This window comes from Carcharhinus amblyrhynchos, unplaced genomic scaffold (assembly GCF_965287045.1).
Source record: "Carcharhinus amblyrhynchos unplaced genomic scaffold, sCarAmb.v2.hapA scaffold_47, whole genome shotgun sequence".
Lineage (NCBI taxonomy): Eukaryota > Metazoa > Chordata > Chondrichthyes > Carcharhiniformes > Carcharhinidae > Carcharhinus > Carcharhinus amblyrhynchos.
Window position 1 is genome coordinate 2,874,803 of NW_027649788.1, and position 25,953 is coordinate 2,900,755.

Sequence of the window (25,953 nt, forward strand, 5' to 3'; positions counted from 1 at the left end):
GATGGGAGGGGAGGTAGTATACAGTCGTATTGTAATCAGTGCAATAATCCAAAGACATAGGGCCAGGCTGTTGAACTGAAGACCTGTGTTCAAACCCTATGAAACCGTTGTCAATTGTTGTGAAAACCCATCTGGTTCACTGATGTCCTTTACTCAAGTAAATCTATGATCCTTGCCTGGGCTGGCCTTTATGTAACCTCAGACTAAAAACAATATTGTTGTCTCTGAAAATGCCTTCTGAAATAACCTAACAAGCCATTCAGTTCAATGGAAATGGGAGAGGAACAATAAATGCTGGCCCAGCCAACGATGCTCAGATCCCATGATTAGAAATAATTGATGGCAAAATCTCATCTCCTGACTTTCGAAAGCCAAGGAATCGGGCATTTGATGGAGTACTCTGTTATTTCTTTCGGGATGAGTACAGCTTCAACAATGCTCACGTTATGCCGTCCAGGACATAGTAACCCATTTGATTGGCATCTCATCAAAAAATATCCACTCCTTCCATCATCAATGCGCATTGGTAGCTGAGGACACTGGTACGAGACCGCAGGAGACCGGACCGCCCTACGGTCAACGAGTCTTTAAACCTCGCACCAATCAAGCCTTCTGAAGTAGCAAATTCCAAACCCACAACCACTGTCATCTAGAAAGAAAAAGGCAGTTGACACATGGGAAAATCACCGCCTGGAAATTTTCCTTGAAGCCACTCAACATACTGATCAGGAAACACATTGCCATTCCTTCATTGCCATTAGAGAGGAATCCTGGAACTGTTTCCCAAACAACACAGTGTGTTTACATATATTACATGGACTGCAGCAGTTCAAAAAGGAAGATCACCACCGCAATCACATGGAATTGGACAATAAATGCTGGCTAAGGCAGCAAGCACTACATCTTATGAATTAATAATAAAAAAAAGTGGATGGTGCCCAGCTGCCCAAATCAAATGGATCAACATGCAACTCAATTGAACAATGTCAATCTTCACAGGGTTCCTGGCCATTCAGCACCAACCAGAATCCCACCCAGGCCTATCCCCATATCCCTACATATTTACCCTCCGGGTTACACACCATCTGATCTCACTGGCTCCATGCCCCCGAATTACACACTCTCCGAACTCAGTCTCTCTAACCTATGCATCACAGGGCACACTAAGGGACAATTTAGAATGGCCAACCAACCTAGCCCATACATCTCTGGACTGTGGGAGGAAACTGGAGAACCCTGAGGAAACCCACGCAGACACAGGGAGAATGTGCAATCTCCACACAGACAGTGTCCCAAGCCAGGATTCGAACCCAGGTCCCTAGAGCTGTGCAGCAGCAGTGCTAACCACTGTGCTACCGTGCTGCCCAATTTGAATCCAGTGACAGGCTGTGAAGAAAAAGATTGCATAATAGTGGGAGAAACGTTACAGACTGAAAATGAACAAACTGGGAACAAAAACATGCCCCTTATTCGCATAACCTATTTTCTAGTTCAGTTCCAGGAAGTGGAACCAAGAAACAACACAATTGCAAAATGCTGCAGACGTTGCAAATTGCTGACTTGAATATTTCCAGCATTTTCTAATTCCATTAGATTTCTATAGTTTTTCAACTAGTTCATTGATGCGAACATTCTAGTTCAGCCCAGGCAGCTAAACACTAACTAAGGATTAATCAAGGAGACTATAATCAGTGATCTCCTGCCAATTGGAAAATAACCAATGATGGAAGTTATCCAAATTCAAGGCACAGGAATCTGGCTCCTGAGATGAATAAACAAATGTTCAAAACTATTATGTTAGCACAGAGTTAATATTAAGAAAGGTGAGAACAGGTAGTGATCCAAGTTCAAAGACATCTCTCTCTGAACTCAGAACTCACTACTGTTTCTGATTATGTCTGAACCCAACAAACAAACATTGATCTTTGCAATAAAAAAAAAGTGCTGAGTAGGTCAAGCAGCTTCTTTGGAGAGTGGAGTTAATGCTTCGGGTGGATGATTTTTCATCAAAATCCATTGTGTTCCCTCTTTACAGATGCTGCCTGACCTGTTGTCAGTATTTACAATATTCTCCGTTTCTATTTCAGGTTTCCATTATCTGCATTATTTTTGCTTTTGATTGGTAATCGTTACCTCCTGGTGTCTTTTTTTATTTTGATATAAATCAGATTACTTTAAAACTAAACCGAGGTTACACAACCACACTTGCCCACTAGACTTGATTTCTCTATTGGGTCCTCTGAACTGCAAATTGAAGGGAAAGATGTAATATCACTGGTACCACATACAGGACTAATGTGTTTTTTTTCTGAAAATATCATTAATGTATCCAAACAGTTCAGAATAAACAATACTTGCAATTCAGATCGAGCTTTACACCAGAGAACAAGGTGAAAACGATTGTACTCCACAATTGAAAGTTATCTGTATGATTATGACGTTTAGTTGATTTTTCCCAGGGTACTACAGAATCCATAACACTACCCATTTTCTCAGACTCAGAAGAAACAGCGTAACGTAGGGAGCTAGAAAATTGTGACCAGTATTACCATTTTTAGTATTTCAAACAGATCCGTTATGGTTTTGCTGTATTAGTTAGGGAATATTTTCCAATTTTCGAATACTGGAATGTTTCCAGAGAGAGAAAAAAAAACAGCCACTCGGCTTATCAAATCTGTGCTGGCTTTCTAAGACAACAATGCTCATACTTCCATTCCTACTCCCATTCGTCATAACACAGTTACTTCCTTTCCTTTGTTATCCAATTTGAAGATAACAAACCAGTTTCCAACAGAATCATGGCACTGTAGTCCAAAATCTAACCTCTCATTGCAGTTCAGATTAAATAGTTCAACCTGCAATGCATGGTTAATCATAAATGGATGTTCTTATTTTTGGAGCCAGACCAAGACCAAAAAGCCAATGAACCTCCTTTCCCAAGAGCAGGTCCATGGAGGATTGAAGTAGTCAGGGTGGAAGCCAATGTGGATTGAGCCAGTAAGATTAGATAGTATGTAACCTAGGGAAATTGGAGCTAGATATTGCTTATCCTGGGGAGGATAGAGCCTTTGATTTCAAACAGTGTATGACCCAGGTAGAATTGAGCCAGTGATCTAGACTGTGTAACCCTGGGAGAATGGTGCCAGTGAGATCATACAGCATGTAAACTGGTGTTGATGGATCTAGTGAGATCAGACTGTGTGTAATCCGGGGCGGATTGAACCAGTAAAATCATACAGTGTGTAACCCAGGAACGATGGAGCCAGTGTGATGCTGCCGGTTACGCTGATTGACCATGCTAAATTGCCCTTTAGTGTCAGGGGGATTAGCAGGGTAAATAGCAGGAGTTACAGGACAGGGCCTGGGTGGGATTGTGGACTGTGCAGACTCAATGAGCAAAATCGCCCCCTTCTGCACCGTAGATTCTATGATTTTCCTCTTATCTGTAAGATAATAATATTTATGGCATTTATTAGTAAGTTTATTAGTAAGATCTGAATTTGTTAACTGGAAACAATGGCTAATTTTCTATTAGTTCATGAAAATTTTTCCACAGATGGAATTCTGAGCCCACGTTAGACATTAGCTTAAAAATGAGAAAGCTGCAAAATCTGAATCAGGGAACAGAATGCTCACAGGCGAGATCCCATTTCACAATTTTCCGTGTCCCTCAGCTGTGACATACCAAGTTTCCCACCCAAAAACATCAGGAATGTTAAAGTTTTTATATGTTATTAACTGTGTTAGCTTCTGATTTGTGAAGCATTCCATTGGCTTACTGTCCCCTCAGTAAATTATGGGCCAACACTGACTTACAAAATGAGTGACCTCAGCTCCAAGGGGTTAGGCTGAGTGCTCATTTCATCATCACCTTCCAGGTGTCCAATGATGAGTGGGCACCAAGAACGCAGGAAATGTCCCCTCTCTTAGGCAGAAGACAGTCTAAAGACATGGGAGACTGGGACAGCCAGGAGGCTGCCAGTAACCAACTGACCCCTTCCTAGAAGGAAACACTGACACTATAAACACTTGGGGTGGAGGGGCGGAGACTTGAGCAGACTACCTACTGGGCACAACAGGCTCTGTGTGTCTCCGGCTGCAAGATTTCGCTGAATTCTCCGTTACCGACATCCTGGGGTTTACTGTTGGCCTGAAACTGAACTGGATTACTCATATGCATACTATTGTTCCAACAGCAGGTCAGGTGGGAGGGGAGGTAGTATACAGTCGTATTGTAATCAGTGCAATAATCCAAAGACATAGGGCCAGGCTGTTGAACTGAAGACCCGTGTTCAAACCCTATGAAACCGTTGTCAATTGTTGTGAAAACCCATCTGGTTCACTGATGTCCTTTACTCAAGTAAATCTATGATCCTTGCCTGGGCTGGCCTTTATGTAACCTCAGACTAAAAACAATATTGTTGTCTCTGAAAATGCCTTCTGAAATAACCTAACAAGCCATTCAGTTCAACGAAAATGGGAGAGGAACAATAAATGCTGGCCCAGCCAACGATGCTCAGATCCCATGATTAGAAATAACCAATGGCAAAATCTCATCTCCTGACTTTCGAAAACCAAGGAATCAGGTGTTTGATGGAGTACTCTGTTATTTCTTTTGGGATGAGTACAGCTTCAACAATGCTCAAGACACGTTATGCCGTCCAGGACATAGTAACCCATTTGATTGGCATCTCATCAAAAAATACCCACTCCCTCCATCATCAATGCGCATTGGTAGCAGTATGTGCAATCTAACAGTTGTACTACAGAATCTTATCAAGCCTTCTGAAGTAGCAAATTCCAAACCCACAACCACTGTCATCTAGAAAGAAAAAGGCAGTTGACACATGGGAAAATCACCGCCTGGAAATTTCCCTCGAAGTCACTCAACATACTGATCAGGAAATACATTGCCATTCCTTCACTGCCATTAGAGAGGAATCCTGGAACTGTTTCCCAAACAACACAATGTGTTTACATATATTACATGGACTGCAGCAGTTCAAAAAGGAAGATCACCACCGCCATCTCATGGAATTGGACAATAAATGCTGGCTAAGGCAACAAGCACTACATCTTATGAATTAATAATAATAAAAAAAAGTGGATGGTGTCCAGCTGCCCAAATCAAATGGATCAACATGCAACTCAATTGAACAATGTCGATCTTCACAGGGTTCCTGGCCACTTTCTTTTGCTTCCAGTCCTAATCAATATTGCCAACTCCCTCCATGACATCAGTAAGGTAATTGCATCCAGAAAGTGGATGTCTACTCCAACCCAGCTACCTGGCTTCAAATTCTCATCAGCAGTTTCCCTTAAACTGAATTAACTTGAAATTCATTTTGCAACATGAATCATTATAGAGGACACAAGTAGCATATCAGAAGCAGTCATGAACTAGGAATGGAAGGCAGGGGGGAAATCAGCAAAATTGCATCAGGAAGGTGCTACTTAAGAAAAAAATGTTGCAGCTACGGGCTGGCATATGCTTCCTCCTGAGAAGCATCATTCTTGAGTCTTAAATGAAGTTGCTGGTGAAATGATTGATGCATTGCTTTTAGTTTTCCGAAGTCCATAGTTTTGGGGAAGGCCATATTAGATTGGAAGATAATTGTCTTAACGGTTATGGGTCTGTGATTGGGTAGGTGGGCATGACGAGGTTCGAACTGGTTCCTCAAGAGTGATGGTCAAGTTTTGATGACAGTCAAAGAAAAAAGCACGGGAAACAGGCCCTTCGGCCCAACGAGCCCGCACCGCCATTTTAACATTGAGTCCCCTCTCCACCCATGACCCTTGTCTATGCTTATGGCGTTCCAGATTGAGGGAAGACTAATTTAGGGACAATTTGTTACACCAATCAGCCTAACAGCACATCTTTGGGGTGTGAGAGGAAACCGGAGCACCAGGAGAAAACTGACGCAAGCACGGGGAGAATGTGCAAACTCCTGCAGACACTGGCCCAAATCCATGTATCTGCACAGCAGTGATAGTCACTGATCTGTCGCGTTGCCCATCATCTGGTTCAGTTTAAGCGTACACTAACGACGTGAAGTACTAGGCTATTCTCGAAACAACCAACAGCAGCCCTCGTACGACCCGTCATTGTTCCCTGACCGCTCGACATTATCAATTACCTGTGGGACGATCCCACTAATTAAAGTTTGTTTGTTACTTCAGCTGATTCTTGTCAAGGTAAAATAATTTTCATGATATCGGCCTTACCAATTTGTTTAGATGGGAAAATATGTTGTCATGTTCCCATGATTAATATCGTGAGCTCCCAAACAGTGAACCTAAACTATTTGCAATATATATAATGTCTTAGATACAGGGATAGAAGGTATTATAGCCAAGTCTGCAGATGACACAAAAGTAGATGGGATACTAATTTGCAGTGAGGGAATATGAAACTTAAAAGATGGATGTAACTAGGCTAGGTGAGTGTGCCAAAATGTGGCAGATAGAGTTTTACGTGGATATGTGTAAGCTTATCTATTTTGACCAGAAAAGTAGAAAGGTAGCATTTCTCTTTCTCAATTGAAATGCAGTGGGATCTGGGTATCGTTGTGCGCAATTTGCGGGCAACTAGTATGCTGGTATAGAAGATAATAAGGACAGCAAATGGAACTTTGGCATTTATAGCTGAAAGAATTGAGTATAAAAATAACAAAGTGTTGCTGCTACTACATGGGGCATTGGTGAGACCAAGTCAGAATACTATGCAAAGTTTTGTTTCTCTTATTTGAAGAAGGATGCAGAGACATTAGAGTCAGTTCAGAGGCAATTCACTGCATTGATTCCAGAGACAGGGAGTTCTTTTACGAAGATAAGTTGAGAAGTTTAGGCTGATACTCTTTAGAATTGAGAATCATGAGTGGAGATGAAGTATACAATATGATAAAGAATATTTGGTTTAATTAATTTGGACCTGATTTGTCTGTAAAATTATCGCCACAGAAATGGAAACTGCAATATTCTGATTATAGTACGAATTACAGGATAATCAGATGTCTTACTGAATAAGCCATTTGACTTATCTCAGTTGGCTGGACTGCTGGATAGCGATTTTAAAAAGTGATACCAACAACGTAGATTTAATTCCCGTACTGACTAAAATTATTCATTAAGTCCCACCTTCTCAAATATTCCTGACGGTTGGTGATCATTGGGTTAAATCACCATCAGTCACAACTTACATTTAGCTGGGACGATGACGAATTTACCTTTTGCAAGTAAGATAAGAAAAAGTTTTGACAAAATAAGTGAAAAATGGACATTTCCTCTTTTGGGGCAATTTAGAATGAGAGGTCATAACTTTAGGATGGAAGGTAGCTGATTTAAAACAGATGAGAAGAAAATACTTCTCTCAAATGTTATGAATCTGTGGAATTCACTTTAATCATTGAATTATTACAGTGCACATTCATAGAAGGCCATTCAGCCCATTGAATGTTGTTCAGTTATTCTCTCCAATTAAGCATGGTTTTGATGTCTCAGTGAGACTTCTGCAGAATTTCATATTTTAAATATATATTCTGATATTTGATAGAACATAGAACATAGAACACTACAGCATAAACAGGCCCTTCGGCCCACGAGTTGCGCCGATCACATCAACACCTACCAATCCATAGACCTATCTATAACCCCCAATCCCATTAAATCCCATATACTCATCCAGAAGTCTTTTAAAAGACCCCAGCGAGTTCGCCTCCACCACCACTGACGGCAGCCGATTCCATTCACTCACCACCCTCTGAGTGAAAAACTTACCCCTAACATCACTTCTGTACTTGCCTCCCCGCACCTTAAATCTGTGTCCTCTCGTAGCGACCATTTCAACCCGGGGAAATAGCCTCTGAGAATCCACCCTATCTATTCCTCTCAACATTTTATAAACTTCTATCAGGTCACTTCTCAACCTTCGTCTCTCCAGGGAAAAGAGTCCCTCAACCTAACTTCATAAGGCATGCCTCCCAGTCCAGGCAACATCCTTGTAAATCTCCTCTGTACCCTTTCAATAGCTTCTACATCCTTCCTATAGTGAGGTGACCAGAACTGCGCACAGTACTCCAAGTGAGGCCTGACAAGGGTCTTATAAAGTTGCAGCATTACCTCCCGATTCCTAAACTCAATCCCTTGATTAATGAAGGCCAGTACACCATACGCCTTCTTGACCACATCCTCCACCTGCGAGGCCGGTTTAAGAGTCCTGTGGACCCGGACCCCAAGATCCTTCTGCTCTTCAACACTACGAAGACTCCTGCTGGATAGGCAAAACATTAACCAACCGTGGGGAAAACATGAACCAGTGGTCCTTAGGCTCTGGCTGGATGGGCAAAACATGAACCAACCGTGGGGAAAACATTAACCAACCGGGGAAAACATTCACCAGTGGGACTTGGAGCCTGGAGAAGCAGAGGGGAAAACATTAACCAGTCGGGGAAAACTTTCACCTCTCCCTCTGTATCTCTGTGTCCCAGTAAGCTGATCCAGTGTGAATGTAGGCCTTGCTTGTGAGGCGAATCATTCAAGTTGACACCTTTAAATAGCGATCCCCCCTCTCTCTGCCTGTCTGTCTGTCTCTCCCTCTCTCTCACTGTCCCTCTCTCTCAGTAACTTCACTGCAGTGTTAATGTCAGCCTGACTTCGGACACTTAAGAAACTTTAAAAACTCACTCTCTGCCTCTCTCAGTTCAGGCACAGGTTGAGTGTTCGAGTGAGAGCGGGGGAGAGGTGAGTATTGAAGCCGGTGCAGGCAGCTGCCAACAAAGCTTTGAAGAAATGGCAGGCAGTGTTTGTAAAGATGCTGAGGGAATGGGAAAGTCAGTGTGTCAGCCAGATGGGGGAAGGGAGGCTTCCACTTGCGAGGGGAAAACATTAACCAGTCGGGGAAAACATTAACCAGACAGCCAAAGCCGCTGGAGCATCGTGGAAGTCATTAACCAGTCAGACAGAGTCCCTGGAGAAGCGAGGGGAAAAAATTAACCAGTCGCACTTAGTCTCCAGAGAAGCAGGGGCAAAGCATTAAACAGTCAGGGAAAACATTACCCAGTGGGACTTGGTCCCGGGAGAAGCAGGGGGAAAACATTAACCAACCGTGGGGAAAACATTAACCAACCGGGGAAAACAATAACCAGTCGGACCTGGTCCCTGGAGAACCAAGGGGAAAACATGAACCAGTCGGGCAAAACATTAACCAGTCGGCGAATACATGACCAAGCTGAATACATGACCATATATGAATACATATATATATATATGAATACATATATGAATACATGAATACAAGCGAATACATGACCACACTCCATCTTTGTCCCTGGACGCCCCTGCCTGTTCCCACTGTGCCACCTCATGTGGGCTGGTGTTACCCTGCAGCTTATAAAGATCCACTTCCTCCAAGGGTGCTGTTGTGGTGGGGGCTGTGTGCGGGAGGGCTTCCCCAGCTACAGCCTTGGCTGCAGTGTCTGCGAGTTGGTTCCTTTTCTGTTCCGCTGTCTTTACCCTTTGGTGGGCTTTTATCTTCATTACGGCTGCTTCTGAGGGCAGCCTGGCTGCAGCTACCAGGTCTCGGGTTATATTTTCATGCCTTATGCACCCCCCACCTCCAACTGTGCTGATAAACCCGCGCCTTTTCCAGGTCATCATGGAATCGTGGACCACCCCAAATGCATATCGGCTGTCAGTATACACATTTACTCGCTTTTCCCTTCCTGTCTTGAGGGCTTCCGTGAGGGCTATGAGTTCGGCCATTTGGGCTGAGGTCTCCCCACTCATAGTGTCCTTTGCTCCCAGTGTCCCTTCCTGGTCTACTATTGCCCAGCCTGTGTGGTAATGTCCCTCTACTTGTCTTCGGGACCCATCTACATACAGTATGAGGTCGGGGTTATCTCGGGGTTGGTCATTAATGCCTCCCTCCGCTTCAGTGTCTGGGTTAATCGGGCAGTAGTGCGGACTTCCCTCTGATAGGAGTCCCTCAGCGGGGTTTTTCCCAGTGTCCCGCACTGTCTGGACTGACCGGTCTCGGGGGAGGAGTACCGCTTCCCTATTGGCCCTTCGGGCGTCCGAAACAGTCCGGAGTCGGCCTGTATTCAGGAGCTCAGCGATGGTGTGTTTCGCGTGTGAAATGATTTGTCCTGACACAGTGATCGGTTCCCGTACCCTGACTGCCCAGGAGGGGCAATCTAGAGCTGCCACACACTTGTGCAGTCCCTGGGCTCCCGGGGATTGTCGGGTGGAATAATATGCCACCGGTCGCATGGTCCCCCCGTATTCTTGGGTTCCCACGGAGCGATAAAATCCCTCTTCTGGGTCATAGAAGAGGTGGAAGGGTTTGATTATATTGGGCGGGCGTAGGGCTGGAGCTGCTAATAGTTCTGATTTTAGGCGGGTGAATGCTACCTCCTGTTCGGGTCCCCACTCGATCGTTCCTGCTCCTGGCTTTCCCCCTTTGACCAGCCGCTGAATTGGTTCAGACAGAGATGCGAACTGGTCAATGCAATCCCGGCAGTCGTGAAATAGTCCCATAACTCTACACACCCCTTTAACTGTGTTTGGACAGGGCATATTTATAATCCCGGTCTTCCGATCGGAGGAGAGGGCTGTCTTTCCTTGACTTATGTTGTTTCCTAAATCCCGGAGCTCCTGTTGTGCAATCTGTGCCTTGGTTGGGTTGATTTTAAACCCCGCAGCCTGCGAGGCGCGTAGGATTGTGGACAGGGCTCCGATATGTGCTGTGCGGTTGGTGGAGGCAATGAAGATGTGGTCCACATATTGGAGGAAGGTGCTTCCATATGGGGACAGATCGCAGTCCTCAAGGGCCTCACTCATAACTGGGTGGAAAATGTTGGGAATGTTGTGGAGCCCTTGGGGGAGGCGTGTCCGTGTGTACTGTTTCCCTCCACAGGGAAAGGCCAACCTTTCCTGGGAGTCCGTGTGAAGCAGGATGGACGAGAATCCGTTTGCTGTGTCTAACACGGAGAAAATACCATGTTCAGATCCGAGTCCGTTAAAAATAGTGGATGGACTCGCGACTATGGGGTGTTCTTTTGGGGTAATTTTGTTGAGGGCAGTGTAGTCTATGGCCAGTCAGTAACTTCCGTCTGGCTCACGGACTGGCCGTATCGGGGAGTTGGTGTTAGACACTGTAGGTCTTCAAATACCCTGGGCAACCAAAGCCTGAATGGTTTTCTCAGTGTCCTGTAGTGCCTGGGGCTTTATGGGGTATTGTATGTGAGGGGTGTGGATGGGCCCGTGTATGTGTAGGGGAGGGGTTTTTACCAGGCCGCAGTCTTGTTTCCCTGCTGCCCAGACTTGGGGTAATGATGGACATAGAAGCCCTACTATCCCTTCCCTTCTCCAATCTCGGGCTGTGGGTGTGTGGTCTCCTGCCCGGATTGCATCCACGTTTGTGTTCGGGACCCAATATCCCCGAATCCCACTTTTGTGTTCCTTTCTCGCAGTCCACAGCAGGCACTTGTTAAAGGCACCCACCACCGCCCCCGAACTCCCCCCCAGGAGGTGTATTCCCAAGATTGTTCCCTCCAGATTGGGGCAGACCCAGAAGTGTACTGGGAGTAAGATGTCCTCAATCTCTAGTAGGACTGCCTGGCTCTGGTAAGCTGTAGTTCTATTTCCCCCGACCCCCCCACTACTACGATGGAACGGTGGGTTGTAGGAAGTGCCATGTTGGTGAGGGATATTGCGCACCCCCCCCCCCATCTATTAATATTTTGCATCGCCGGCCCCCCCTAACGATGCGTTAACCCAGATGTGGGGGTGAGCTCCCGGGGTGGGGGGGGGGCCGACGCGATTCATGCGGTCTTTCGCTCCGCCAGAGTCTGGATAATATCCAGCAGCTGCTGGTGGCTGAGGTGTGCAGGATTGGGAATGACTTCGTTCCCTTTCAGGTCGGGGGGCGCTTGCCGGGGTTTGGTCGTACCTGGGGGGGGCTCTCTCTCTCTCTCCTTGGGAACCTCCTGCTTCAGCAAGCTGAATCGCTGTGTCCAGTCCTGCTGCAATTGGGGCAAATGTGGGAGGGTTGGGACGCCTGGGCTGGGCCGTCCTTTCTATAATGACCAGGTTTCCCACACTTGTAGCAGCTCCCTCCGTCAGTTCCCAGGGAAGATACCCTTGCCCCAGCGCTTTGGATCTTTCTCTGTTGGTTGTCTACAGTAATAGCCCAGTTCTCTCGCTCGTCAAAGGTGTTAAAGTTTACCAACCCAGTCTTTAGGATTGCTCGGTGCGCTGGGCTCAGGCCGTCCTTATATAGCTGGAGGAACACGGGGTTCTGTCTATCGACATCGGGCATTCCCCCGTGGGCCCAAAAAGGCATCAAATTTCCATCGCCCGTATTCCTGGGCTTTCTCCTCCTTCCCCTGCACTAACCCTACGATTGCATTCCAGCTCACGGGGACTCGCCCCATGGTTTGGGTAATATCATCTTTAAAATCCCTCAGAGCTCGGTCTTGCTCTGGGCGGTTCTGGTTCAGGTTGGCGCACCAGGTCCCGTTCTGGTGCTCTCCCTGAAGCCGGGTCCAATAATTCCCCGGCATTTTGGCTCTTAGGAGCCCTGCTATCTCCCGATGATATAAATTGGGACACATTTGCATCTCTTTAAGTGTTTTTGCCAGAAGATCGCGTTACTGTGTGTGGGCTGGAGGGTCGGGAGTTTGTCCAGCAGTTTCACGGTGTCCCCCCCCACCCCCGGGGTAAGGGATACATGGGTCATCTTTCTCCGAGCCTGGGCAGATTGCCCTCGCCCGTCTCCCCCTTGCCCCCCCCAGGGACACACTCAATTTTAACGGGGGGGCTGCCATAACGCTCTGGGATGGGGGGGTCGGTGGGAGGTGGAATGCTCCCTCCTGTTGGGCCTAATGGACCCGTCTCATCCACTAAACATTCCCAGTCGGGACACTCCTCACTGGGAGGTTGGTGTGAGAAGTCGGACAGCGCTGGCAGCACAGGGTTAGCGTCCATCACAGCGGCGTGTTGTCCCTGTGCAGCTTGTTCCTGCTTGCCTTGTACATATTTATGAACTTGTCCTGCAAGGGTGAGATCAGCCTTTAATATTAGCATCCAAGCCTTCTCATCCTTGCTCCTTTTCTCTTTCACCCACCACTCCCGTTGGGTTTCGAGAGGGTCGTGGGGTTTCCACCCTGCCTTCATCGTGCTTTTAATTAGATTCTTGTTTTTTTCCTCTGCTAGATAGCGGGTGAGGGACCCTTCTGGTCCCCATTCAAAGGTGGTACTGTTGCTCTCCGTGTTAGTTTCCTTTACTGGGGTCAGTAGTGTAACTAACCCTGGCTCTAATGCTTTCACAGATACTTGTGTGTGTATCTGATTGGGTTACGGTCTCATGTTCCCACTGTTAGTACGTTTGTCCCTTCAGTGACAACCCGCAGAGCCCGACCTGCATGTAGCGGGGAGATTGCCGCTCTCAGAGGCAGGTGAGCTCTGTACAGCCTCTCCGCAGGGGCCGCAGTGTACGGAGAGACTCCCGACTACAGTGACCGGGGCCACTAGCTCCTACCCAAACTCCTATCGCTAAATCGACTCTCAGAGGGCAGCCGTTTCCCGATCTCCCAGGGAGACACCGAGACCTGGGTGCAGACTGGCGTGTAGTCGACCGCGGGTCGGAGTTCCCCTGATGTGTAGTGGTTTTTTCACGCTACCAGAGGTCTCCTGCTTGTAGTGGTGGAGACACTCACAGAGGCTCCAGACTTAGGAGCGCCCGGACGTGGAGCAAATTCCTGAGGGATTTTGCCCCCAGTGGCCCGATCTCTCGCCCCTGCAGAGGTCCTCACCGACTTGCAGCTTCCGGACGTGTCCCGAACTCCGTGAGTCCGATCCCAGTGGCCCGAAACCTTGGACGTCCTCCTTAACCTTAAATCCCAGGGTGCTGTCCCTGAACCATAAATCCCAGAGGAATATCCCTACTCTGTAAGACCTGTTCTGTCGGCTCCCCTAGTGGGCAGTCAGTCTGTGGTCGGGGGGTTCAGCGGGAATGTAAAAATAACACGATCCCAGCCCCCCGCCCAAAAAGAAACTTAAACCCACGTTCCCGCTGTGCAGCTACTGAACGTACCCTGTTCACAAGTGCAGATCGAGGCAGCCGTGAAACACCGCTCTGACACTGGGACACTCATATTCCGCCGGTTTGATGAAATGAGTAAAGATACTCACCCAGTGCCGGGGGACGGCGTTCCAGCGACGGTCGCGATCCCAGACGAGCCCCCAATTGTTAGCACCAGTGGGCGAAACGACCACTACGGACTCAGGGTGAAGTTCAATAACGGCACAGCTTTATTTTCATTTCCGTCGACGGAAAAGCACAGTCAGGACATCCAATCGGACTGTCCCGAAAGCGCTCTGCCCGTCCCTGGCAGCAGGCTATAGTTATACCTGAACTTCGGGGCAGTGTGCGATTCAAATGCTAATACTTTATTTACAGTATTCAACCTTAGCCACCCTGTCTCGATGTTTCCAAGTGTTGAGGAAATTGTTTTCAGTGTGTGTTAATTGTTTTGTCTGATTGGTTATTTAGTAGTCTGGAATCTCCGGGGTGTGAACCATAGGTGTGTCATTGATCTCAAAAGAGGTTTTGAGGGGCCAGGAATGTTTCCTTAACTGTGCTAATTTTAGGTGTCTCCATGGGTTGGTTGACTGTTTTAAAGGTGTTGATTTTGATGGGGTGGAGATTTAGTTCCTGTCGGTGCCATCCTGTCCAGCTTCCCTTATGTGCCAGCCCTCACCTGCATTGTAAAAGCATGCTCTTGCCCACAGATCGGTGTCTGTTACTTTGTGATTCTTGGTGGAGGGGCTCTGAGGGGAGCTTTAGTTTGCTTCCATTTTGTGAGCCCAATTTCATAAAATTTGTTGTCCCATAACAGTTCCCCCGTGTGGGTCGGGAGCGGGCTTGTTCCTCCTCCCTCAGACCGATTTCCTTCACAAATGCTATGTCCGGTGCTCCCTGCATTTGCACGCTGCAGTCGTACAGTTTAGGGGAGCCCCGGGTTTGTCAAATTAGGTGTATGTGGGAGAAGTCTTCCCGAGATGTTCATTGTCCCATGTTGCCAACCATTCCGATTAGTTCCCTCCTAGTTTTATTTTTCTTGTGCTGGTGGGATGTATAGCACATTATGACCCCCCCCAGGATATTGCCAGTATGAGTTGGATGGTAACCGGTATGTGCGAGACTATCCGGATCCAGGGGTGAATGTCCACACTTAGACCCCAGTCCCACACCCTCCGAACCCATGTCTGGCTCTGTAAGGCTGACTCTGTGTCATGCTCTAGGGTTTTGATATGTGATTGGAACTGGTGGTATAATCGAACAGAGTGTCCCACTTAGAGACGTAACTCTCTCAGTACTTCTGCTAAGTGTGGGATGGGGACCGGTTCTGGCTCTCGGTAATATTTGAGGTCGTCTCACAAAAGGGTGGTTAGGGGTGAAATCAGTCCTCTCAGGGACGGACGTGGGGAATTGTGCTTAGAGGCAGAGGGAATGGGGGAGATTCTGAATGAATACTTTGCATCGGTATTCACGAAGGAGAGGGGCTTGATGTCAAGTACGGTCATTGAGGGAGCAGTAGACTGATTGAAAGATCTGTTGATTACGAGGGAAGAAGTGTTAGGGCTTTTAGAGGGCATTAAAACCGATAAATCTCCGGGGCCTGATTGCATTTGTCCTAGGCTGCTTAGAGAGGTGAGGGATGAGATTGCTGGGCCTCTGATGCAAATCTTTGTCTCTTCTTGGGACACAGGTGAGGTCCCAGAGGACTGGAGGATAGCGAACGTGGTACCGTTGTTTAAAAAGGGTAGGAGGGATAGCCCGGGTAACTATAGGCCGATGAGCTTAACGTCAGTGGTAGGTAAGTTGATGGAGAGGATTCTTAGGGATAGGATGTATGTGCACTTGGAGCATTGCGATCTGATTAAGGATACGCAGCATGGCTTTGTCAAGGGGAAGTCTTGATTTACGAATCTGGTAGAATTCTTTGAGGAGGTGGCAATAACGGTTGACGAAAGACGAGCCGTTGATGTCGTCTATATGGATTTCAGTAAGGCGTTTGACAAAGTCCCTCATGGTAAGTTGGTACAGAAGATTAAAGCTCATGGGATATGTGGTCAGGTTTCTAGATGGGTAGAGAACTGGCTTGCAAAGAGGAGTCAGAGAGAAGTTGTGGAGGGGTCTTTTTCTAGCTGGAGGTCTGTCACTAGTGGTGTCCCGCAGGACTCGGTACTGGGACCCCTTCTCTTTGTAGTGTACATAAATGATTTGGAAGAGGGAGTCGGTGGTGTGATCAGCAAATTTGCTGATGACACCAAGATGGCTGGATTGGCGGGCAGTGAGGAGCAGTGTCTGGCAATACAGCAGGATATTGATAGGCTGGTTGACTGGGCAGATACGTGGCAAATGGAGTTTAATCTACATAAATGTGAGGCGATGCATTTTGGCCGGAATAATGTAGGGGGAAGTTATATGAAAAAGGGTAAGCCTGTAAGGAGTATAGAGTCGCAGCGAGACCTGGGGGTGCAAGTGCACAAGTCTTTGAAGGTGGCAGTGCAAGTGGAGAGTGTGGTGAAGAAAGCCTATGGTATGTTAGCCTTTATAGGAAGGGGTATAGAATATAAGAGCTGGAGTCTAATGTTGCAGTTGTATAGAACGTTGGTTAGGCCGCATTTGGAGTACTGCGTACAGTTCTGGTCGCCTTACTACCAGAAGGTCGTGGAGACTCTGGAGAGAGTGCAGAGGAGGTTTACCAGGATGTTGCCTGGTATGGAAGGACTGGGGTATGAGGAAAGATTGAAGAAATTGGGGCTCTTTTCCCTTGAAAGACGCCGACTGAGGGGGGATCTAATAGAGGTATATAAGATTATGAAGGGTATAGATGGAGTAAATAGAGGTAAGCTATTTCCTATAATAGAGTCACGTAGGACAAGGGGCCATGGACTTAAGGTGAGGGGGGAGAGGTACAACACAGATATTAGAGGGAGATTTTTCCACGCAGAGGGTAGTTGGGGTATGGAATGCTCTGCATTCTCCCCGTGCTTGCGTGGGTTTTCTCCGGGTGCTCCGGTTCCCTCCCACACCCCAAAGATGTGCTGTTAGGCTGATTGGAAGGAATAAATTATCCCTAAATCAGTTTTCCCTCAATCTGGATGGCCATAAAACATTAGATAGGAGTCATGGGTAGAGAGGGGGAGTTGAGATGGCAGCGTGGGCTCGTTGGGCCGAAGGGCCTGTTTCCCAGGCTGATTTTGTTCTTTGACTGGTTAATGTTTTCCCCGACTGGTCAATGTTTTCCCCTCGGTTGGTTAATGTTGTGCCCCTGCTTCTCCAGGGACTGTGCCCGACTGGTTAATGTTTTCCCCTCACTTCTCCAGGGACCAAGCCCCACTGGTTAATGTTTTCCCCGACTGGTTAATGCTTTGCCCCTGCTTCTCTGGAGACTAAGTGCGACTGGTTAATGTTTTCCCTTCTACTCCAGGGAGCAGATCCAACTGGTTAATGTTTTTCCCTCGCTTCTCCAGGGACTCTGTCCGACTGGTTAATGACTTCCACGATGCTCCAGCGGCTTTGGCTTCCTGGTTAATGTTTTCCCCGACTGGTTAATGATTTCCCCGACTGGTTAATATTTTGCCTCTGCTTCTACAGGAACCAAGTCTAACTGGTTATTGTTTTGCCCTCCGTTCTCCAGGGACTATTCCTGCCTGGTTAATGTTTTCCCTTCGCTTCTCTAGGCACCAAGTCCAACTGGTTAATGTTTTCTCCGACTGGTTAATGTTTTCCCCTCGCTTCTCCAGGGACTCTGTCCGACTGGTTAATGTTTTCCTCGACTGGTTAATGCTTTGCCCCTGCTTCTCTGGAGACTAAGTGCAACTGGTTTAATGTTTTCCCTTCTACTCCAGGGACCAGAGTCTAACTGGTTAATGTTTTCCCTTCTGCTCCAGGCACCACGTCCAACTGGTTCATGTTTTGCCCCTGCTTTTCCAGAGGGTACAATAAAAGGGGGACTGCCATTGCCCACACCGCAGCAGCAGCAGCTGGTTAATGTTTTCCCCTCGCAAGTGGAAGCCTCCCTTCCCCCATCTGGCTGACACACTGACTTTCCCATTCCCTCAGCATCTTTACAAACACTGCCTGCCATTTCTTCAAAGCTTTGTTGACAGCTGCCTGCACCGGCTTCAATACTCACCTCTCCCCTGCTCTCACTCGAACACTCAACCTGTGCCTGAACTGAGAGAGGCAGAGAGTGAGTTTTTAAAGTTTATTAAGTGTCAGAAGTCAGGCTGACATTAACACTGCAGTGAAGTTACTGAGAGAGAGGGACAGTGAGAGAGAGGGAGAGACAGACAGACAGAGATGGGGGGATCGATATTTAAAGGTGTCAACTTGAATGGTTCGTACTGACAAGCAAGGCCTACATTCACACTGAATCAGCTTACTGGGACACAGAGATACAGAGGGAGAGGTGAAAGTTTTCCCTGACTGGTTAATGTTTTCCCCCCTGCTTCTCCAGACTCCAAGACCCACTGGTTAATGTTTTCCCCGGTTGGTTAATGTTTTCCCCATGGTTGGTTCATGTTTTGCCCATCCAGCCAGAGCCTAAGGACCACTGGTTCATGTTTTCCCCCACAGTTTGTTAATGTTTTGCCCATCCAGCGGGAGACTAAGTCCCCCTGGTTAATGTTTTCCCCCGTTAGTTAATGTTTTGCCCATCCAGCCAGAGCCCAAGTCCCACTGGTTAATGTTTTGCCCAGTTGATTAATGTTTTGCCCACTTGGTTAATGTTTTGCCTAGTTGGTGAATGTTTTGCCCCTGCTTCTACAGGGACTAAGTCCAAATGGTTAATGTTTTCCCCTCGGTTCTCCAGGGATTAGGTCCGACTGGTTAATGTTTCCCCATCACTTCTCCAGGGACCATCTCCAACTGGTTAATGTTTTCCCCTCAGTTCTCCAGGGACCAGGTCCCACTGGTTAATGTTTTCCCTTCGCTTCTCCAGGGACTATGCCAAACTGGTTCATGTTTTCCCCTCGCTTCTCCAGGTACAATGTCCAACTGGTTAATGTTTTCCCCGGCTGGTTAATGTTTTCCGCGGTTGGTTACAGTTTTCCCTGGTTGGTTAATGTTTTCCCCTACTGGTTAATGCTTTCCCCCTGCTTCTCCAGGGACCAAGTCCCACTGGTTAATGTTTTCCCCATGGTTGGTTCATGTTTTCCCCACCGTTGTTTCACGTTTTGCCCTTCCAGCCACAGACTAAGTCCTACTGGTTAACGTTATCCCCGTTTAGTTAATGTTTTCCCCGACTGGTTAATGTTTTGCTCACGGTTAGAACATAGAACACTACAGCACAAACAGGCCCTTCGGCCCACAAGTTGCGCCGATCTCATCAATACCTACCAATCCATAGACCTATCTATATCCCCCAATCCCATTAAATCCCGTATACTCATCCAGAAGTCTTTTAAAAGTCCCCAGCGAGTTTGCATCCACCACCACTGACGGCAGCCGATTCCATTCACTCACCATCCTCTGAGTGAAAAACTTACCCCTAACATCACCTCTGTACTTGCTTCCCCGCACCTTAAATCTGTGTCCTCTCGTAGCGACCATTTCAGCCTCTGAGAATCCACCCTATCTATTCCTCTCAACATCTTATAAACCTCTATCAGGTCGCCTCTCAACCTTCTAACAGGGGAAAACATTAACCAGTCTGGGAAAACATTAACCAACTGGGGAAAACATTAACCAACCAGGGAAAACATTAACCAGTTGTACTTGGTGCCTGGAGAAGCAGGGGAAAACATTAACCAACTATGAGCAAAGCATTAACCAACCGATGAAAACATTAACCAGTAGGGGAAAACATTAACCAAACGGGGAAAACATTAACCAGTGGGACTTAGTCTGTGGCTGGAAGGGCAAAACGTGAAACAACCGTGGGGAAAACATGAACCAATCATGGGGACAGCATTAACCAGTGGGGCTTGGTCCCTGGAGAAGCAGGGGGAAAGCATTAACCAGTTGGACTTGGTGCATGGAGAAGCGAGGGGAAAACATAGACCAGGGGCAAAACATTAACCGGTCGGGGAAAACTTTCACCTCTCCCTCTGTATCTCTGTGTCCCAGTAAGCCGATTCAGTGTGAATGTAGGCCTTGCTTGTCAGTACGAACCATTCAAGTTGACACCTTCAAATATTGATCCCCCACTCTCTGTCTGTCTGTCTCTCCCTCTCTCACACTGTCCCTCTCTCTCAGTAACTTCACTGCAGTGTTAATGTCAGCCTGACTTCTGACACTTAATAAACTTTAAAAACTCCCTCTCTGCCTCTCTCAGTTCAGGCACAGGTTGAGTGTTCGAGTGAGAGCGGGGGAGAGGTGAGTATTGAAGCCGGTGCAGGCAGCTGTCAACAAAGCTTTGAAGAAATGGCAGGCAGTGTTTGTAAAGATGCTGAGGGAATGGGAAAGTCAGTGTGTCAGCCAGATGGGGGAAGGGAGGCTTCCACTTGCGAGGGGAAAAGATTAACCAGCTGCTGCTGCTGCGGTGTGGGCAATGGCAGTCCCCCTTTTATTGTACCCTCTGGACAAGCAGGGGCAAAACATGAACCTGGTGTACTGAGTCCCTGTAGAAGCGAGGGGAAAACATTAACCAGTCGGACGTGGTCTCCGGAGAAGCAGGGGCAAAACATTAACCAGTCGGAGAAAACATTAACCAGTTGGACTTGGTGCCTGGAGAAGCGAGGGGAAAATATGAACCATTTGGACATAGTCCCTAGAGAAGGACGGGCACAACATTAACCAACCGTGGGGAAAACATTAACCAACCGGGGAAAACATTAACCAACCGGGGAAAACATTAACAACTGTGGAAAACATTAACCAGTGGGACTTAGGCTCTGGCTGGACAGGCAAAACATTAACCAACCGTGCGGAAAGCATGAACCAACCACGGGGAAAACATTTACCAGTGGGACTTGGGCCCTGGAGAAGCAGGGGGAAAACATTACCCTGTTGGGCTGGGTGCCTGGAGAAGCTTGAGAAAAGCTTTTACCAGTCGGACTTAGTCTCTGGAGAAGCAGGGGCAAAGCATTAACAAACCGTGGGGAAAACTTTAACCAGTCGGGCGAAACATTAACCAGTCGGGGAAAACATTAACCAGTGGGACTTAGGCGCTGGCTGCAGTGGGCAAAACATTAACCAACCGTGGGGAAAGCAGTAACCAGTTGGACCTTGTCCCTGGAGAAGCCGGGGAAAGCTGAAACATTTGGACTTGGTGCCTGGAGCAGAAGGGAAAACATTAACCAGGCGGACAGAGTCCCTGGAGAAGCGAGGGGAAAACATTAACCAGTCGGACCTGGTCCCTGGAGAACAGAGGGGGAAACATTGACCAGTTGCGCCTGGTGCCTGGAGAAGGAGGGGGAAAACATTAACCAGTCGGGCAAAACATTAACCAGTCGAGGGAAACATTAACCAACCGGGAAAAACATTAACCAGTCGGGGAAAAAATGAACCAGTGGGACTTGGTGCCTGGAGAAGCAGGGGGAAAACATTAACCGGTTGGTCTTGGTCTCTGGAGAAGCAGGGTCAAAACATTAACCAACCGTGAGCAAAACATTAACCAGTCGGGGAAAACATTAACCAACCGTGGGGAAAACATTAACCAGTCGGGGAAAACATTAACCAGTCGGTGGAAACATTAACCAGTCGGTGGAAACATTAACCAGTCGGGGAAAACATTAGCCAAACGGGGAAAACATTAACCAGTGGGACTTAGGCTCTGGCTGGATGGTCAAAACATTAACCAACCGTGGGGAAAGCATGAACCAACCATGGGGAAAACATTTACCAGTGGGACTTGGGCCCTGGAGATGCAGGGGGAAAACATTAACCAGTTGGGCTGGGTGCCTGGAGCAGAAGGGAAAGCATTAACCAGTGGGACATGGTGCCTGGAGAAGCTTGGGGAAAGCATTAACCAGTCGGACTTAGTCTCTGGAGAAGCAGGGGCAAAGCATTAACAAACCGTGGGGAAAAGGTTAACCAACCGGGGGAAAGCATGAACCAACCATGGGGAAAACATACACCAGTGGGAAACGGTCCCTGGAGAAGCAGGGGGAAAACATTAACCACTTGGACTTGGTGCCTGGAGAAGCGAGGGGAAAACATGAACCAGTCGGACCCGGTCCCTGGATAACTGAGGGGAAAACAGTAACCAGTCGTGTATACTCCCCGGAGAAGCAGGGGCACAACATTAACCAACCGTGGGGAAAACATTAACCAACCGGGGAAAACATTCACCAGTGGGACTTAGGCTCTGGCTGGAGTGGGCAAAACATTAACCAACCGTGCGGAAAGCATGAACCAACCATGGGGAAAACATTAACCAGTGGGACATGGTCCCTGGAGAAGCAGGGGGAAAACATTAACCAATTGGACTTGGTGCCTGGAGAAGCGAGGGGAAAATATGAACCATTTGGACGTAATCCCTGGAGAAGGAGGGGCAGAACATTAACCAACCGTGGGGAAAACGTTAACCAGTCGGGGAAAACATTAACCAACCGGGGAAAACATTAACCAGTGGGTCTTAGGCTCTGGCTGGATGGGCAAAACATTAACCAACCGTGCGGAAAGCCTGAACCAACCACGGGGAAAACATTTACCAGTGGGACTTGGGCCCTGGAGAAGCAGGGGGAAAACATTAACCAGTTGGACTGGGTGCCTGGAGCAGAAGGGAAAGCATTAACCAGTTGGACTTGATGCCTGGAGAAGCTTGGGGAAAGCATTAACCAGTCGGACTTAGTCTCCGGAGAAATCGGGGCAAAGCATTAACAAACCATGGGGAAAACATTAACCAGTGGGGAAAACATTAACCACCCGGGGAAAACATTAACCAGTGGGACTTAGGCACTGGCTGGAGTGGGCAAAACATTAACCAACCGTGGGGAAAGCAGTAACCAGTCAGACCTTGTCCCTGGAGAAGCCGGGGAAAGCTGAAACATTTGGACTTGTTGCCTGGAGCAGAAGGGAAAACATTAACCAGGCAGACAGAGTCCCTGGAGAAGCGAGGGGAAAACATTAACCAGTTGCACATAGTCCCTGGAGAAGCAGGGGCACAACATTAACCAACCATGGGGAAAACATTAACCAGTTGGGCAAAACATTAACCAGTTGGGGCAAACATTTACCAACTGGGGAAAACATTAACCAGTCGGGCAAAACATTAACCAGTGGGACTTAGGCTCTGTCTGGATGGGCAAAACATTAAGCAACGGTGGGGAAAGCATGAACCAACCATGGGGAAATCATTAACCAGTGGGACTTAGTCCCTGGAGAGGCAGAAGGGAAAACATTAACCAGTCGGACATAGTCCCTGGAGGAGCTTGGGGAGAACATGAACCAGTTGGACAGAGCCCCTGGAGAAGCTTGGGGAAAACATTAACCAGTTGGACATGATCCCTGGAGAAGCAGGGGCACAACATTAACCAACCGTGGAGAAAACATTAACCATTTGGGGAAAACATTAACCAGTCGGGGAAAACTTTAACCAACCGGGGAAAACATTAACCAGTGGGACTTAGGGTCTGGCTGGATGGGCAAAACATGAAACAACGGTGGGGAAAGCATGAACCAACCATGGAGAAATCAATAACCAGTGGGTCTTGATCACTGGAGAAGCAGAAGGAAAACATTAACCAGTTGGACTGGGTGCCTGGAGAAGCAGGGGGAAAACATTAATGAGTTGGCCTGGGTGCCTGGAATAGAAGGGAAAGCATTAGCCAGTTGGACATGGTGCCTTGAGAAGCAGGGGGAAAACATTAATGAGTTGGGCTTGGCCCCTGGAGAACCGAGGAGAAAACATTAACCAGTTGGACATAGCCCCTGGAGAAGCAGGGACAAAACATTAACCAGTCGGACCTTGCCCCTGGACAACCGAGGGGAAAACATTAACCAGTTGGTCATAGCCCCTGGAGAAGCAGGGGCAAAACATTAACAAACCGTAGGGAAAACATTAACCAAATGGGGAAAACATTAACCAGTCGGGGAAAACATTAACCAGTTGTGGAAAACATTAACCAACCAGGGAAAACATTAACCAGCTGGGGAAAACATTAACTAGTTGGACATTGTCCCTGGAGAAGTGAGGGAAAAACATTAACCAGTTGGGCAAAGTCCCTGGAGAAGGGAGGGGAAAACATTAACCAATTGGAGATGGTCCCTGGAGAAGCGAGGGGAAAACATTAACCAGTTGCAGATGGTCCCTGGAGAAGCGAGGGGAAAACATTAACCAGTTGGACTTGGTCCCTGTAGGAACAAGGGCAAAACATTAACCAACCGGGCAAATCATTAACCAACCGTGGGGAAAGCATGAACCAACCAGGGAAAACATTAACCAATGGGCCTTGGGCTCTTGCTGGATGGGCAACACATTAACCAACTGTGGGGAAAACATTAGCCAACGGGGGAAAACATTAACCAGTGGGACTTAGGAACTGGCTGGATGGGAAAACATTAACCAACGGGGGAAAACATTAACCAGGGGGACTTAGTCTTCGGCTGGATGGGCAAAACATGAACCAACCGTGGGGAAAACATGAACCAAATGGGGAAAATATGAACCAGTTGGACACAATCCCTGGAGAATCAGGGGCACAACATTAACCAACCGTGGGGAAAACATTAACCAGTAGGGCAAAACATTAACCAGTCGGGGAAAACATTAACCACCCGGGGAAAACGTTAACCAGTGGGACTTAGGCTCTGGTTGGATGGGCAAAACATTAACCAACCGTGCAGAAAGCATGAACCAACCATGGGGAAAACATTTACCAGTGGGACTTGGGCCCTGGAGAAGCAGGGGGAAAATATTAACCAGTTGAGCTGGGTGCCTGGAGCAGAAAGGAAAGCATTAACCAGTTGGGCTGGGTGCCTGGAGCAGAAAGGAAAGCATTAACCAGTTGGACTTGGTGCCTGGAGAAGCTTGGGGAAAGCATTAACCAGTCGGACTTAGTCTCTGGAGAAGCAGGGGCAAAGCATTAACAACCATAGGGAAAACATTAACCAGTCAGGCAAAACATTAACCAACCAGGGAAAACCATTAACCAACCAGGGAAAACATTAACCAGCGGGACGTAGGCGCTGGCTGGAGTGGGCAAAACATTAACCAACCGTGGGGAATGCAGTAACCAGTCGGACCTTGTCCCTGGAGAAGCCGGGGAAAGCTGAAACATTTGGACTTGGTGCCTGGAGCAGAAGGGAAAACATTAACCAGGCGGACAGAGTCCCTGGAGAAGCGAGGGGAAAACATTAACCAGTTGGACATAGTCCCTAGAGAAGCAGGGGCACAGCATTAACCAACCGTGGGGAAAACATTAACCAACTGGGGAAAACATTAACCAGTGGAACTTAGGGTCTGGCTGGTTGGGCAAAACATGAAACAACGGTGGGGAAAGCATGAACCAACCATGGGGAAATCACTAACCAGTGGGACTTGATCCATGGAGAAGCAGGGGGAAAACATTAACCAGTTGGACCTGGTCCCTGGAGAACCGAGGGGAAAACATGCACCAGTCGGGCATACTCCCTGGAGAAGCAGGGGCAGAACATTCACCAACTGTGGGGAAAACATTAACCAGTCGGGCAAAACATTAACCAGTCGGGGAAAACTTTTACCAACTGGGGAAAACATTAACCAGTCGGGCAAAACATTAACCAGTGCGACTTATGCTCTGCCTGGATGGGCAAAACATTAAGCAACGGTGGGGAAAGCATGAACCAACCATGGGGAAATCACTAACCAGTGGGACTTGATCCCTGGAGAAGCAGGGCGAAAACATTAACCGGTTAGGCTGGGTGCCTGGAGAAGCAGGGGGAAAACATTAACCAGTTGGGCTTGGCCCCTGGAGAACCGAGGGGAAAACATTAACCAGTTGGACATAGTCCCTGGA

General features: G+C 47.7%; 1 protein-coding gene across 1 annotated transcript in view; it reads right to left on the minus strand.

Annotated features, from left to right (window-relative positions):
- Positions 1-10,266, minus strand: part of LOC145337367 (atypical chemokine receptor 3-like) — a 63,910-nt gene extending 53,644 nt beyond the window's left edge. Inside the window, exon 1 of the mRNA XM_080182159.1 lies at positions 9,612-10,266. Coding sequence (XP_080038285.1) covers positions 9,612-10,266 — 655 coding nt within the window. The remainder of the gene's footprint in view (positions 1-9,611) is intronic.
- Positions 10,267-25,953: the final 15,687 nt, after the last annotated feature.